This window comes from Girardinichthys multiradiatus, chromosome 14 (assembly GCF_021462225.1).
Source record: "Girardinichthys multiradiatus isolate DD_20200921_A chromosome 14, DD_fGirMul_XY1, whole genome shotgun sequence".
Taxonomy (NCBI): Eukaryota; Metazoa; Chordata; class Actinopteri; order Cyprinodontiformes; family Goodeidae; genus Girardinichthys; species Girardinichthys multiradiatus.
In genome coordinates this window covers 17195543-17208436 of record NC_061807.1, presented here as the reverse complement: position 1 = coordinate 17208436, position 12894 = coordinate 17195543, and the positions used below count along the sequence as shown (strand labels likewise).

At 40.1% G+C, this 12894-nt stretch overlaps 1 protein-coding gene across 1 annotated transcript in view; it reads right to left on the bottom strand.

Moving 5' to 3' along the window:
• efnb3b (ephrin-B3b) overlaps nt 1-12894 on the bottom strand; it is a 117853-nt gene that overhangs the window by 63344 nt on the left and 41615 nt on the right. The window contains exon 2 of the mRNA XM_047385694.1: nt 10-299. Within this exon, the coding sequence (XP_047241650.1) occupies nt 10-299 (290 nt within the window). The remainder of the gene's footprint in view (nt 1-9; nt 300-12894) is intronic.

Sequence of the window (12894 nt, the reverse complement as noted above, 5' to 3'; positions counted from 1 at the left end):
TTATCTCACCAATGATGTAGTAGTCGTGCATGCTCTTGAACTCGTGTCCCCAGAGGTTCGGCGAGAACTCCTGGAACTTGATGGTGAAGCGGCGCTCCCGCGTGGGCTCGTCACAGGTCAGCACGATGTTGGGCGCACCCATCACCTCGCAGCGGTCCGCCTGTTCCCGCGACGACACGAGGTAGAGCTTGTAGAACTCGTACTCCGGCGTGGACCTGGCCGTGTCCAGTGGGGGACAGATGAGGTCCAGCCGGTCCCCGATCTGAGGGTAGAGAACGTAGCCCTTGTCGTCCCTGAACCTGGAGGAAGAGTAGCAGGGAAACAGGGAGAATGAATTTAGCCGGGCGAGTAAAACGAGGTTGGGATTGTTAATTAAAGTCTCTATACACCACCTGTCTATGCTGCTGAATGAGCAACAGATGGGTCTTTTAGTTCTCTTAGTTCAGCTATGTTTGAATTTTTCTAAATCTATAGAAAACAGGCGTCTATACCCTGGAGGACCTGTACAGATTTTATTCTATGATATTTAAATACTAAATTAAACACTAGAAGACAGTGTCAAACATATTCAAATTCCAATAAAAAGTTCTTGTTGACCAATAAAAAAAATTAAATCCACCCAAAATATTTTGTTTTCCAACATTCAGTCCCAAAATCTTTTCTGATTCAAACCCGTTTACGGCAACGCAAGAGATTTGCTAGAGCAGTCGTAATTAGATGCAGTTTTTGGATAAAAACTTGATGCACCCTAATGAAGTAAATCACATTGTTTTCTACTGTATTCCAATATGTTGCATTGAATTATCTTGTGTTATAAAATATTGCATAGTATAGAATTTGCATTGTATCACATTGAATCCCATTCTATCGAAGTGCATTGTATCATATTATATCATGTCAAATTACTGTTTGGTATCATATTATACCAAACCATATTACTGTATAGTATCATATTATACCAAACCATATTACCATATTGTATCATATTTTATCATATCATATTAGTATTGTATCATATAATCGTTTCGCGTTTCATTGCATTGTGGTGTATCACATTTTGCTTTGACTTGGACGTGATTAAGTGCTAAGTGAAATCACGTCTGATCATATAACGTTTTGTATTCTGTCGAGTCACAGCAATGAATGGAACTAAGTCATGTTTGTGTGGTAAATTGAATCTAAATTGCCATTTGCTGCTCACGTGTCTTTATTGTATTGCCTTGTATGCAGTGTATTGATATATGTATTGTAGCAGAGAAACTCCACACTAAATAACATACGTGTGAGAACATCCCACATATTAAAGACAGTTAAACATACCTAAACAATCAATTCAGAACATCTGTTTAACTTGCTTTTAAGGTCTTTTAAAATGCAGAAGACACTTCATGTTCTATAAAGTTATAACAAAGACTTCCCTTCCCCAAATGTGAATGCAAGCATAAAATAAGAGTAAAGATCAAAACAGCAGTTCAAAGCATTTTATAAAAAGTTTTTTCCTTTTTGAAGAACGCCTTCTCTCTGAGCCTATTTTCATTTATTTTATTTATTTCTGCAGTGTTTATATTTAGAAGTGAGAACTGAGGCATGTCCGCGGAGGTAGAAAAACAGGCAGACAACCATCTCAGCAGAGCTGCAGAACAAAGAACAACACTGTCAGAGCCAGATCTCAGGTATGTACAGTTAATGAGTTTGGAAATTAGCTGTCTTGGTGTCAGTATGTCATCCACTCAAGGATGAAGTGTGTTTGTTTGGCGATCCAAACTGTCATCTACTCTATGACACAATTTTAATTCAAAAATCCTGGCCTCAGATACGATCATCAGTACTACAAACTGTATTTCCATCAATTGTTTTTGATTTTATATTAAATTCATTTGGGTCACTTAGTTTCCTTAAAACAAAAAACTAAATTTGGAGGGAAAGTTTTTATGTAAAAATGCAGGAAACTGCTGATATGTTGAGCTTGTGGCTCGCTGCAGCGCTAACCAGAGCTGAAAAAAAGGCCAAAAACTCATGCAATGACTCAGGCTCTGTCATCCCCCCTCACAGCACAAGGCCATCTCAACCTGATAAGGCCAAATACTATGAGTTATGAACAGATCTCCTGAGGCCGACAATAATTCTAATCCAACGTGTTAGCAGACTGAGCACAGTGGAGAAACAGAAAGTAGCGTATCCACACGTGTTGTGTTGCTTTCTCAGTTTAAATGAATGCTACTACTGAAAGGAAAGAGGAAAATAGTTTGTAGCAGTAAAGATCAACATGGGGGGGGGGGGGGGAGATTTTCCACTCTCATAGAATTTTAAGTGACACCTTGATGTGGAAGTGGGAGGAAACGATTGCCTGTAGTGGTAAACTAGCTAATTTTTCTTTGTTTCACCTCCGCTTGAGACCCCGCTTCTGTTTCCATCAAATCCACATGAACACTGGGGAGTCACAGCAACATGAGAAAAAAAAAAACCTGCTTAATTATTCTCTCTGTTCTGCTGTCAGACAACCATTTGAGTATTAAAAGTAAACAAAACGGGATCACAAAGCAAGCAAAGACAATAAAGGATGTTAAATAACTGCACTGTCAAAAAAATTGCGCTGGTGTCAAATAAAGCAGGAATGACAGATTTATTTGTTGAGTCGAAGAAAAAAAACAAGCTCACCTTTTAGTCCGACATGTCACAATTATTTAGTCATTTCAGGATTGCAATCATTCAGTCTTGCTAAAGCCAATTAGCGTAATCCGGGGCATTGTTTCCATTCACCCGTAAAACGACAAGTGGAGGAAGATAACAGAAATGGTGCATTTATGTCAGTATATTCCACCCCCCTTTATGTAATAGCTTTATGGAGCTATTTGTTTATGGAGCTATTTGTTTATTAATATCTTTGCACTATGTGAGAAGGACAATATTTTTAACAACAACCTAAATAATTTCCTTTAATTGCAAAGCCACACACTAAAGCAAGGTTCTGGACCTGGATTTTCACATTTAGGCCATATGTAGATTAAGAATCCAGTTACTTGGAGGGTATTTGTCAGATGTTGGCCAAAGAAGTGGTAAAACATGCTTTCAATAAATGGGTTACACAAACTTTTTTTTTTTTCTTAAGAAGGCTTTTATAACTTCTTTTGGAAGCCAAAAATAATCAGGCAAGTCCAAGATTAACAACCTTAGGAAGCCCTAAAAATTAGACAATTTTATTTTAGGTAATGGAATTAGCTAGAAAAGCAAGAACTTTTTCACATGCAGTGCCCCTCTCATTAGTGTCAGCTGTACTGCAGGCATAACTCAATAATTAAATTTTGCTCCTAGATAAACGGGTCTTTTCAAGAACTGCAGCTGCAAAAAAACAGTTTAAGAGTCTAGATGTATACATGCTTTAGTGCATATGGCATCTTAGCCACATCCATTCTAGATAAACTAGTCGACTATTTTCTCATATTTTACTACTCTGATAAGTGCTAAGAGGTAACATTGAATAAGAAATAAGGTTATGTATGTTTCCAATAAACACAATAAAGACTTTGCCAGTGTTAAGCATTTTTTTTATTTGTTGAAAGTCATATCACTATTGCAACATTCACCTAAATTATTGCACACGTTTCCTAATTAGGGGACATAATCTGTCAAATTTCATAAAGGTTAAGTAGCCCAAACAGGGATCAGAACTACAATGAATGGGGAGAGAGCTTAATACGTCTTCAGTTTCATGAGATTTGCGATTGTTTTAGGACCATTTATCTCCATGTTCCTTTAAAATCCAGGGGTCTGCAACCTTTACAATCCAAAGATCTACTTTTGCCTTCAGCCCAGAAAAATAAAACTCGTTTAGAGCCACAAATGTTACATGAGCTTGTGAAAAACGACGACAGATAAGTATCTGCTACATGAAATTTGTTGTCATTTTTCAAGAACCACCATTTTATTTCTATTGTTAGGTTCTAAAAGAGAGAAAAACATTTAAAAGAAGAGAATGGATACATCACAACAGATAAAAAGGAACAGTTTTTAACCTAATGACAAGAAAAATAGATCTAAAAAATATTACTGCTACTTTTAGTGTCATTGTGTTGTAGAAATTCAATGAAAAAAAAATGGTCCAAAGAGCCATTTGTAGCTCCGGACCCGCAGGTTGGAGACACACATGGGAGTGAAATATTTTGTGTACAGGCACAAAATAGAAGTAGGAAGGGACAAAATGGTAATGCGTAGGTACAAAAAGTGGGTAAAAATTGGGAGAGGGAAGAATTGACCCAGAGTCCTTTTAATCAGTTGCACACCTAACTGGACAAAGTCATGTTGTGAACGTGTTTCTTTAGAGCTCATCAAATCCCACCAGTTTATAGATTTTCAACTAAAACCCGATTAAGTCGAAAATAACATCATTTCAGATCTGACTTCCGAGCTTTAATCTTTTTTTCGTGCCTGCATATTTCTGACCGCATACTCCTCCTCTTCCATCAAGGCGAGAGCTACCTTGGAGCGCTGAGCGTTAACAGGCCTCTTGCTACAAAATGAGATGTAAGCTTTATCAGTAGGTATGCTTGGCTCGGGGCGTGCACTGAAGAAACTCCAGAGCGCAGACTGAACGGCGGAGAAGGTTCGGCCAAGGCTGGGAAACCACTGTTCCACTTCTCATTACGCAGGTCACCGGGGGTTATCAGGCCATACTTGGACTGGAGAGGCTAGGCGCTCTGCTTCACTCAACACTTATAAACACAGACATATCTCTCCTTCCTGTTGGCTTCAGACTGGCATTCACACCATTTATAGACTCTGAAATGTAAACATGGTGGTAGATCCTCAGGTATCTGCAGCAAAGAAAAAAAATCAGTTTAACTGCTCGGCAACAGGCACACACACACCCTGTGCTGAACACAAAAGGTTTGCCCGGGCTTATCCACCCACATTCACACACAGGTTTGGTTTTCTCCAAACATGAACAATGAAATCAACTGGCGCCCACTCTTATAAAAACAAGCACCTTTTTGCTTCCTGCATGACACATTGTGTAAGCTTTATCTGGTGGTATCCTGAGTCACAGCCGAGCTGCGTTGCAGAATGACAGAGCAAACACACAGATGTACGCTCGCGGGGTATGTGTTGAGAGGTAAAAAGCTACTGGGTAGCTTTTACGTGTAAGACAGAAAGAAAACAGGCAGAAATCAGTGAAGAGAGAAAGTGGGAAAAGATATACTTTGATAGATGGAAATGAGAAAAATGGGCATTCCGAAAAGATTCCTTTGCAAAACTCAATTTTCATGATCCATTTTCAAAGTGTCGGATTTACTGAGTTAACCCAGGTTAACCTACCTGAAACGTGTTTGTGTGTGAGAGTGGATGATAGCACCTGAGTGCACAGAAAACAGGATGAGGTTTGGAGACCTTGTCCCAATCTTATCAAGCAGTAGAGGAAAAGGAAAACAGCGTGGATTTATCTCCAAATTCACACTTTCCAGCTCCTCTACGTGGGGCAAAACCTGTTGACAAACCCAGATTGCAGCCAAGCATCCGGTAACAACAATGTTATTTTGTTCCACAAAGTGGATGCTTATAATCCGCGTTTAAGTCCGGCAGAAAAAAGTGGAGTTTAGTTTGTGAGCCTCAGAGATGGAGCAAGGTTGTAAAATTCACTCCTTGTAAAAAGAAAAAAGGAAGAGGATGAATCGGAGAGCAGAAAGGGAAAAAGTGAAGTGAGGTAAGGTGAGCCTATAAACTGCTTTATAGAGTTCCTCTATGACCAGATCTAAATAAATCATCCAATTCAGAAGCAGCCCAGAGCAACATTACATTTTCCCTTTACTCTCTTCTTTTAGGGCACATTTCTCTCCGAGAGTCTTTCACCAGTCGTATCTTTTCTTACTTCATTATTCCTCTCACTCCCTCTCATCTTTGCCTCTGTCCACTCTGCCTCGCTCCTTGTCTCCCCTTCCCTTTTTCTCAGCCTTTAACAATAGAGCCATTCATGTGGCCACACTTTGAAACATGGCATGGAAGGCTGGAGGGGGCCAGAGGTGACACAGAGAGGTGGGGTGAGGGGGCAGAGGAGAGCTGGGGGGAAGAAGAGATGGAGAGGGTGGGCTTTCAAACCTTTTCTTTTCTGAGTTCTTTCATGAGGGCAGAAACATCATTTTCTCAACCCAAGCATCACCCCATCACAACCCTCGAGCTGAGCTGAGAAGACTCAAGTGTCAGCCCCCCCCACTGACCTTTTACACCTCCTGCTTGCCGTCCTCCATTCCCTCCTCATCTATCATTTCGTGCTTTCAGCTTAAAAACCTCCTAAATTTTGCACAACCTGCTTCATTACTAATAAACTTCACCCATTCTTTGAGGTTCACCAGCTGCACTTGCTTCCGTGTGTCTTCCTGAGATTCCTTGCAAACGCACATTTTGTCACCTTGCAACAGTCAGAACACAAAACAGCCCTATTTAGTCTAATAACCCGTTGTCATTGTTGAGAGAAAACCATAAACTGGTTCGCAGTTTGTCACAACCTATTTAGAGGACACAGAAAACATTAGGGAGAAGATCAGATGAGACTTCAGGAAACCAAATGTATGCCAGAAAATTAGCGCTCCCTGGAAACACCATCCCCACTATGAAACAAGGTGGTGGCAACACTATGATGTGAAGGTTATTTTATTCAGAACCAACACTGCACGTTACCCAGAATGCACCATCCACACAGCTAAACATGGTCGTAGCAGCATCACTTTTTCAGCCGTCACAGGGAGGATGTTCAGAGGTCCTGGGAAGCTGGGAGCAGTTTTACAAATAAGAATGAGCAAAAATGTTAGTCTCAAGATGAGAGAAATAACCCAGCATAAAGAATAGTCTTTTTTCCATTTATTTTACAAATATGCACCAGTTTGTGCCAGTCTGTCACATAAAATCCCAATAATAAAGCCTAAAGTTTGTAGTTGCAATGAGACAAAATGTGGTTTGCAAGCAGCTGTAATTCTCTACTCTTGTGCATCTTTGTTCCATACTTGGGTTTGCATATCAGGCAGCCTGAAACATTTCCCAGATTCCAAAGCAGCAACCTGAGCCCCGTTCAGCACCAAAGCTGGGCACACAGGTGCAGCCAGGTGTAGAGGGCGGTAGGACAACAAAATGTGTGTGAGTATGTGGGAAGGGCAGGTGAGCGAGAGCTCTGAGAAAACCCTCAGGAGTATATAAAGAGCCATGATGGAGACAAGAGAAAAGTGATAAAGCATCAAAGGGCAAAGACCAAGATGAGTGTGTTTCTTCTGAACCTTAGCTTCCTCTGCTGTCTGTAGGGGGGTTGATGTTTAGCTTGTGTGCAGCCAAGGAGTGACAGCCGAGTCTACAGCTATAACAGAGCAAAAAAACAAACAATGACGGCATTCCAGAGTGGGAAATTTATGGCAGGGGCCCCGGTGCATAAAGCTGTCTGCTCTAATCTCATGGTGTATGCTGCATAATTACACATGCGGAGGGTCCCAAGTGACCTCGCCTTTCCTTCTCCTCGTTTTTAATGTATGTAATGACGCTATCAAAAGCACGGCAGGGGATGGGGTATGGCGTCCATGCTCAGAGCGCGCCCTCCCGCTGAGCCACAACACCTGCATGTCATCGATGTGGCTGCTCATGGAAAATCCTCGGGGTCTCATTTTCTGGAGAAGGAATGTCTCATTCACATCCATTTTCATCATTTTGATTCTTGGAATCATAAATTTCAACTCAAATCTGTCATTTTTTCCAATGAACTTTAATGAGGCTCCAGTCGACCAAGAGAATAAGCAATGGGTGCTTGGTTATGAACACTATGATTGAGAAGATCTGCAGATGTAAAATTATCCACTTCTACTCACAGGCAGCTTTAACCTTTTGAAGAAAAACATTGTTTCAAGGCTCAGCGCTGGATTAAATCACTTGCCGTGATTTTTTTATTTCTGGGCACCCACACAGAGAGGGGACTATCCATTTCCAGCCTCCTGTTGGAGCAATCAGTAGTCCTGTAAGAAACATCAACAACATATAACGTGAAACATCTGCTGGGGTGTATATAAAACACGAACTGAACCAATTTGTCTCCTGAGAGTGGATTTTGTAAAGAAAAAAATCTGACTCTCCCAGCTCTCCTGACTGGTTATGTTCTACACGCTTCAGCAAGGTTTACAATAAAAGATTCAGGAGCTTTTAAATTTTACTCATGTTGTAGCTCTTTTATCCTGACCTCGTCTTTGATCAGCTTTGCGAGCGCAGAAGCTGAAACCCCCGTTCTGAAGGGTGAACTTAAGGCCCCCGCATCAAAAAATCATACGACCATGTGGAGGTGCATCAAAATGTATGTTGGAACACCTTTAACACAATCTTTTGTACGCTTTTTAATTGTGTTATTATCAATCTATCATCCAAAACATCCATTTATTTTTTAAGATCCCCCCTCATCAGATGGGTTCTTTTGATCCCAGACTCTGAGGCTTCTGCTTCCATAAGTGCACATGGCCCGTCAGATGGTTTTAAAATATCCATAATCATTATTACTGTCTTCATTAAAGAACCATATACCCTGGAGTGGAGCTGCAGAAAGTGGTCTTTGACTGTGTGTATGCAGCTGCAGAGAGATTGAGGCCCATTTGTATGAGATGGAGGGAGACAGAGAATGGTTAGGAAAGAGACAGAGAGGAGGGAACAGAGAGCTATAATGTAAATTGATGAGTCTCTCTCCAAAAGCAGTGGCCCAGATACCTCCGAACATTTTTATTATAGATGAAAATGGATGTGAATGGAGAGGGGAAGGATGGAAGGCTTTCCATCCAGGAACGTTTGTTTTTATGTCATCTGTTTAGTTAGCGGGAGGATGTAAAGAGAAAGATTTACTTAATTTCAACACAAACTGGCTGAGATTGGCTGATCAAAGCTCTCTCAGATGGCCTCAAGTTTCCAAAAAGGCTCCAGATACTGTGTGGCAATTCAGAGCAAGGCCACTAAGAAACACAATATGCGGAGCTTTCCAATCCAAAGGAAAACTTCTGCGGTAAAAATCAGCAATTGTAGCTTCGGATCACCAATGAATGCAGCTTCAATGAGGCCTTTATATAAAAGAAAGGAAATTTTCGAATTTGCATGTGGCACGACCCTATTTTCGGTAAACACTTTAAACGTTTTAAATAATATTCTTGTCAGTTTTACATTTCATGAGGAAAATAAAAGGTTTAATTAATTATTTAAATATCTGGATGGTTTCTGTTTAGTCTGGAAAACTATGGAACCTTTACATTTAGCTCATTTTCAAGGTCTGGATGAACATGGAAAACAAGAATGTGTGGAAAAACATTTGTATATCAAGATTTTATTCCCTATCCCATGGTCTTTAAATTTCGTCCGTCCATCCATCCATCCATCCATCCATCCATCCATCCAGCTAAATTTCAGGGTTCTGTATATTACAAAGATCAATAGTTGTATTCAAAGTTTGTGCAATCACAAGCATTTGAAAACTTAGGAAGAAGCTGTGAAGATTACACAGCCATTGTCATAATCTTCAATAAATATTTCACCGACCTTGACCTTCGACATAATTTAACACTAAGAACGTTTTTTTTAAAGTTAGAAAAACTAAAACTTAATCTAGGAATACCATCCAATGACAGCATTGCCATGGCCTAGAATAAGAGGACACTAATCTGTTTTTCTGTTAAAGTCAGGCAAAAACTACCTGGTGAAGCCACAAAAGACAAATACATCCATCTCCAGTGACCTTGTTATTGTGAATACTCAAAATCTACAAAGAAATGCTAAATGGAACCCATTAATAGAAGAACATCTAGAAGATAAAGAGACATATATGTCTCTATGGAGTTGGCGAAGCCCAAAACTAAAGCTCAAATAAGGGTAAAAATCTTTTAATGCAAAGACCTATTGTTTGTAAATTAATTTATAGTGTCTAAACAAGGGTGATTAGAGAGAAACAGATGAAACAGCAGTGTCATTCAGGACCCGCAAGAGACGCAATCTAGCCACCGAGGCAATTTACAAGCAAGATTTACAGCCGCATGCAGCTAACAAAGGGGGGGGGGGGGGGGGGGGGGGGGTCAAATTGATGTTTCTTGGGAAATGGAAACAGGCAGGTGAAAGAAAAACAGATAAGCCTGCTATGAGGAGCAGCGTGAACAAGGAGACAGGAGCACCATGTTGGTGTAGTCAATGAGCATCGAAAAAGCCCCTAGGAATGTAGGTGGTGAGAAATGACAACGGCTGTAATGGTTTCCATATGGCGCGGGAGAAAGACGGATGAGGGAAAAGGAAGAGAGGAAGGTAAAGCTCGAACGATAAGGCTTACAGCAGGAGGGAGAGAGGGAGGAGGCGGTCAGCAGGAGGGAGGATGCAAAGCCGTGTTTGAATAGTTGGTTGGCATCATGGGACTTTGAAGGTAACTTTGCCCTTGTCATTGCAGACACACATACAAACACACAAGCTCATCCCGCTGTCCGGAGGTGGTCCAGAACGCTGCAGCGTCCATGTCACATCCAGTACATATCACACTCCGGATAACCGCAGAGACACGGGATGGAGGCACGCTGGATGCTTTGGCATTTGAAAAGAGCACGTCCACACACACACAGAAATCCAAACACACACTGCGTTTGTCTGCGGCATCAAAAACACACCCTTCATCTGCCGTGTTGTTCTGTTCCCGCTGCGTTCAGCACCTTCCATAGAATACAATGCAATGCGGCGGGCGAGCATATCACATTAAGTTGAAACTTGTAGCTGCATCATGAGGAGAAACTAGTGCTAACTGGAAAAAAAGACAAACTGTAGAGAGATACTTCTTTTCCTCTTTGAACAAAGCTGAACAACGCAGCCATATTCAGGTCACACAGAAACTTTTCTCAAGCAAACATCCCCCCACTTTCTTTTCTTGCTCATCTCTCATTTGCATCCTTGTTCCTGTTTTTTATGTTTCTGCTCCGCATCACCAGCTCAGAACTTTTTGTTCGCTGATTCTTTTGACTCCTACAAATGTTCGCTCTAGAAAGTAATCTATATACAGCCTTGTGTGGCTCAGTGAACTTCTGCCTTGCTCTTTTTCTAATATCTGCATATCTCTATACCTTTTTTTCATTACTCTATTTTTTTTCTCTAACAATCCATTGGCTCAGATGTTTGGAGCGTTCCTAAAATATCTCCTTAAGTAGTAAGACTACTGAATACTAAAAACAATAAATAACAGATAATTAACAACTAGTTAAAATGGTTTTTATGTTTTTATATTATTGATCTGTTTAATGCCCTAAAGCTCTTATGAGATATTCATGAACTCAAAATAATGGCCTCTACATATCAACATATTGTCTCAAAGTCAAATTCTTGGAAATACATTTTTTCCAGGTAGCACTGTGGTCATATCCAGCACTGATACCAAAATAAATTCAAGTGAACAATATTTTCTCAGTGTATGTCATGAACATAGTTATATTGCTTTGGTTTTTGGGCTTTTTTGGCTGCTAAGTTCTAATTTTAAAGGAACATCCCATGCAACACCAATGCTAACACTATTGAGAAGACTTTACCAAAATAATTACCTGCCTAAAGTATTGTCACAATGCAAAAATTAATGACTGGATCACAAACACATTTCAAAGCTGATTTTCTAACTTCCTGTACCAGCTAACTGTGCTGCAGAAACAATCAGTAGTCATTCAGTGTTAGCTATATTTATATCAACATTTTACTTCTTTTGTTGAGGAAGCTTCCTGTGGCAGCTAGCTTCGCTAACAGCACAAATGCTGGAAGACAGCACTACAAAAAGGAACAACACAACGGGCCGCAGCCCTAGCGCCAATTCATGTGCTGCTTAACAGCCCAAAATGTTAAAATTTAAAGTATTGTTGTTGATATTTTACTGATATTTGGACAAATATTAAAAATGTTGAGAAAATGCTGCAGCAGATGCATACAATATATTGCTAATGCTGGACGTTAGCAATGCTGAAGGTTCTCAGTCATCCAGGGTGTGATAAGTCTCTGAACAGCAGAAAACTGGACATCTTTCCTTGTCTCCTAAAGATCTTTCAGGTAGACTTTTAGGTGTGAAAAGAAGTCCAGCTGTGTTCTATTCGAGCACCAAAGGCAACAAGCTAGGACTAAAACTACAAGCTAATGCCCAGATAGTACTAATGCTAGCTTGTATGCTGAAACAGATGGGCTATTTTGATATATGCCCTTCTCTATACCAGTGCTACAGACATTTTCATTTGCATCTCTGGTGCCATCGGTCAGCTACAAATACCCAAAATGAATAAAATGAATCTAATACCATAATGCCATATAGAAATATTGCTAATAAAATGTACTGTTCTTTTGTATGCATTTTCTTTGGATGTATTTCTCAGAATTCAATGTGTTGCAAAGGTAATGCATCATTATGAACAGTGTCTGATCTCATTTAGGCTGACCCTGTGGAACCAAGCTGCTTTTAGGGAGATGTCCATCTGGAGTTTATAGGGGTAAAAACATGTAAGTTAACCACATACCACAAGCTTTTTTATGTAAATGTTAATACAAGTTTGTGCTAAACATAATGTTTCAAGCATATGTGAAGTGAATTCAGTTACTGCCCAGTGAAAATAATCCTACCAAAACTGTGACCCAAAAAAAATCCTTCATTCTCAGCTTTATGGTAATAAATCTTGAGATTGTAATGAGTTAGTTTAAGAACTTGGCACTTTTCTGAACTCATAAAGAAAGGTATAGCTTTCCTCCTTGCGTATTTTTCCAACGGTGTCAGCTAACATTGGCAGCGTTTCACAGGAGTCTGATAACAAACTCGATGAATAACCAGGAACCAAAAAGCCACAGAGACATTTTCTGTCCAAAGCCATGTTTTGATTTGTTTCTAAGTGAGGAAATCTTACCATC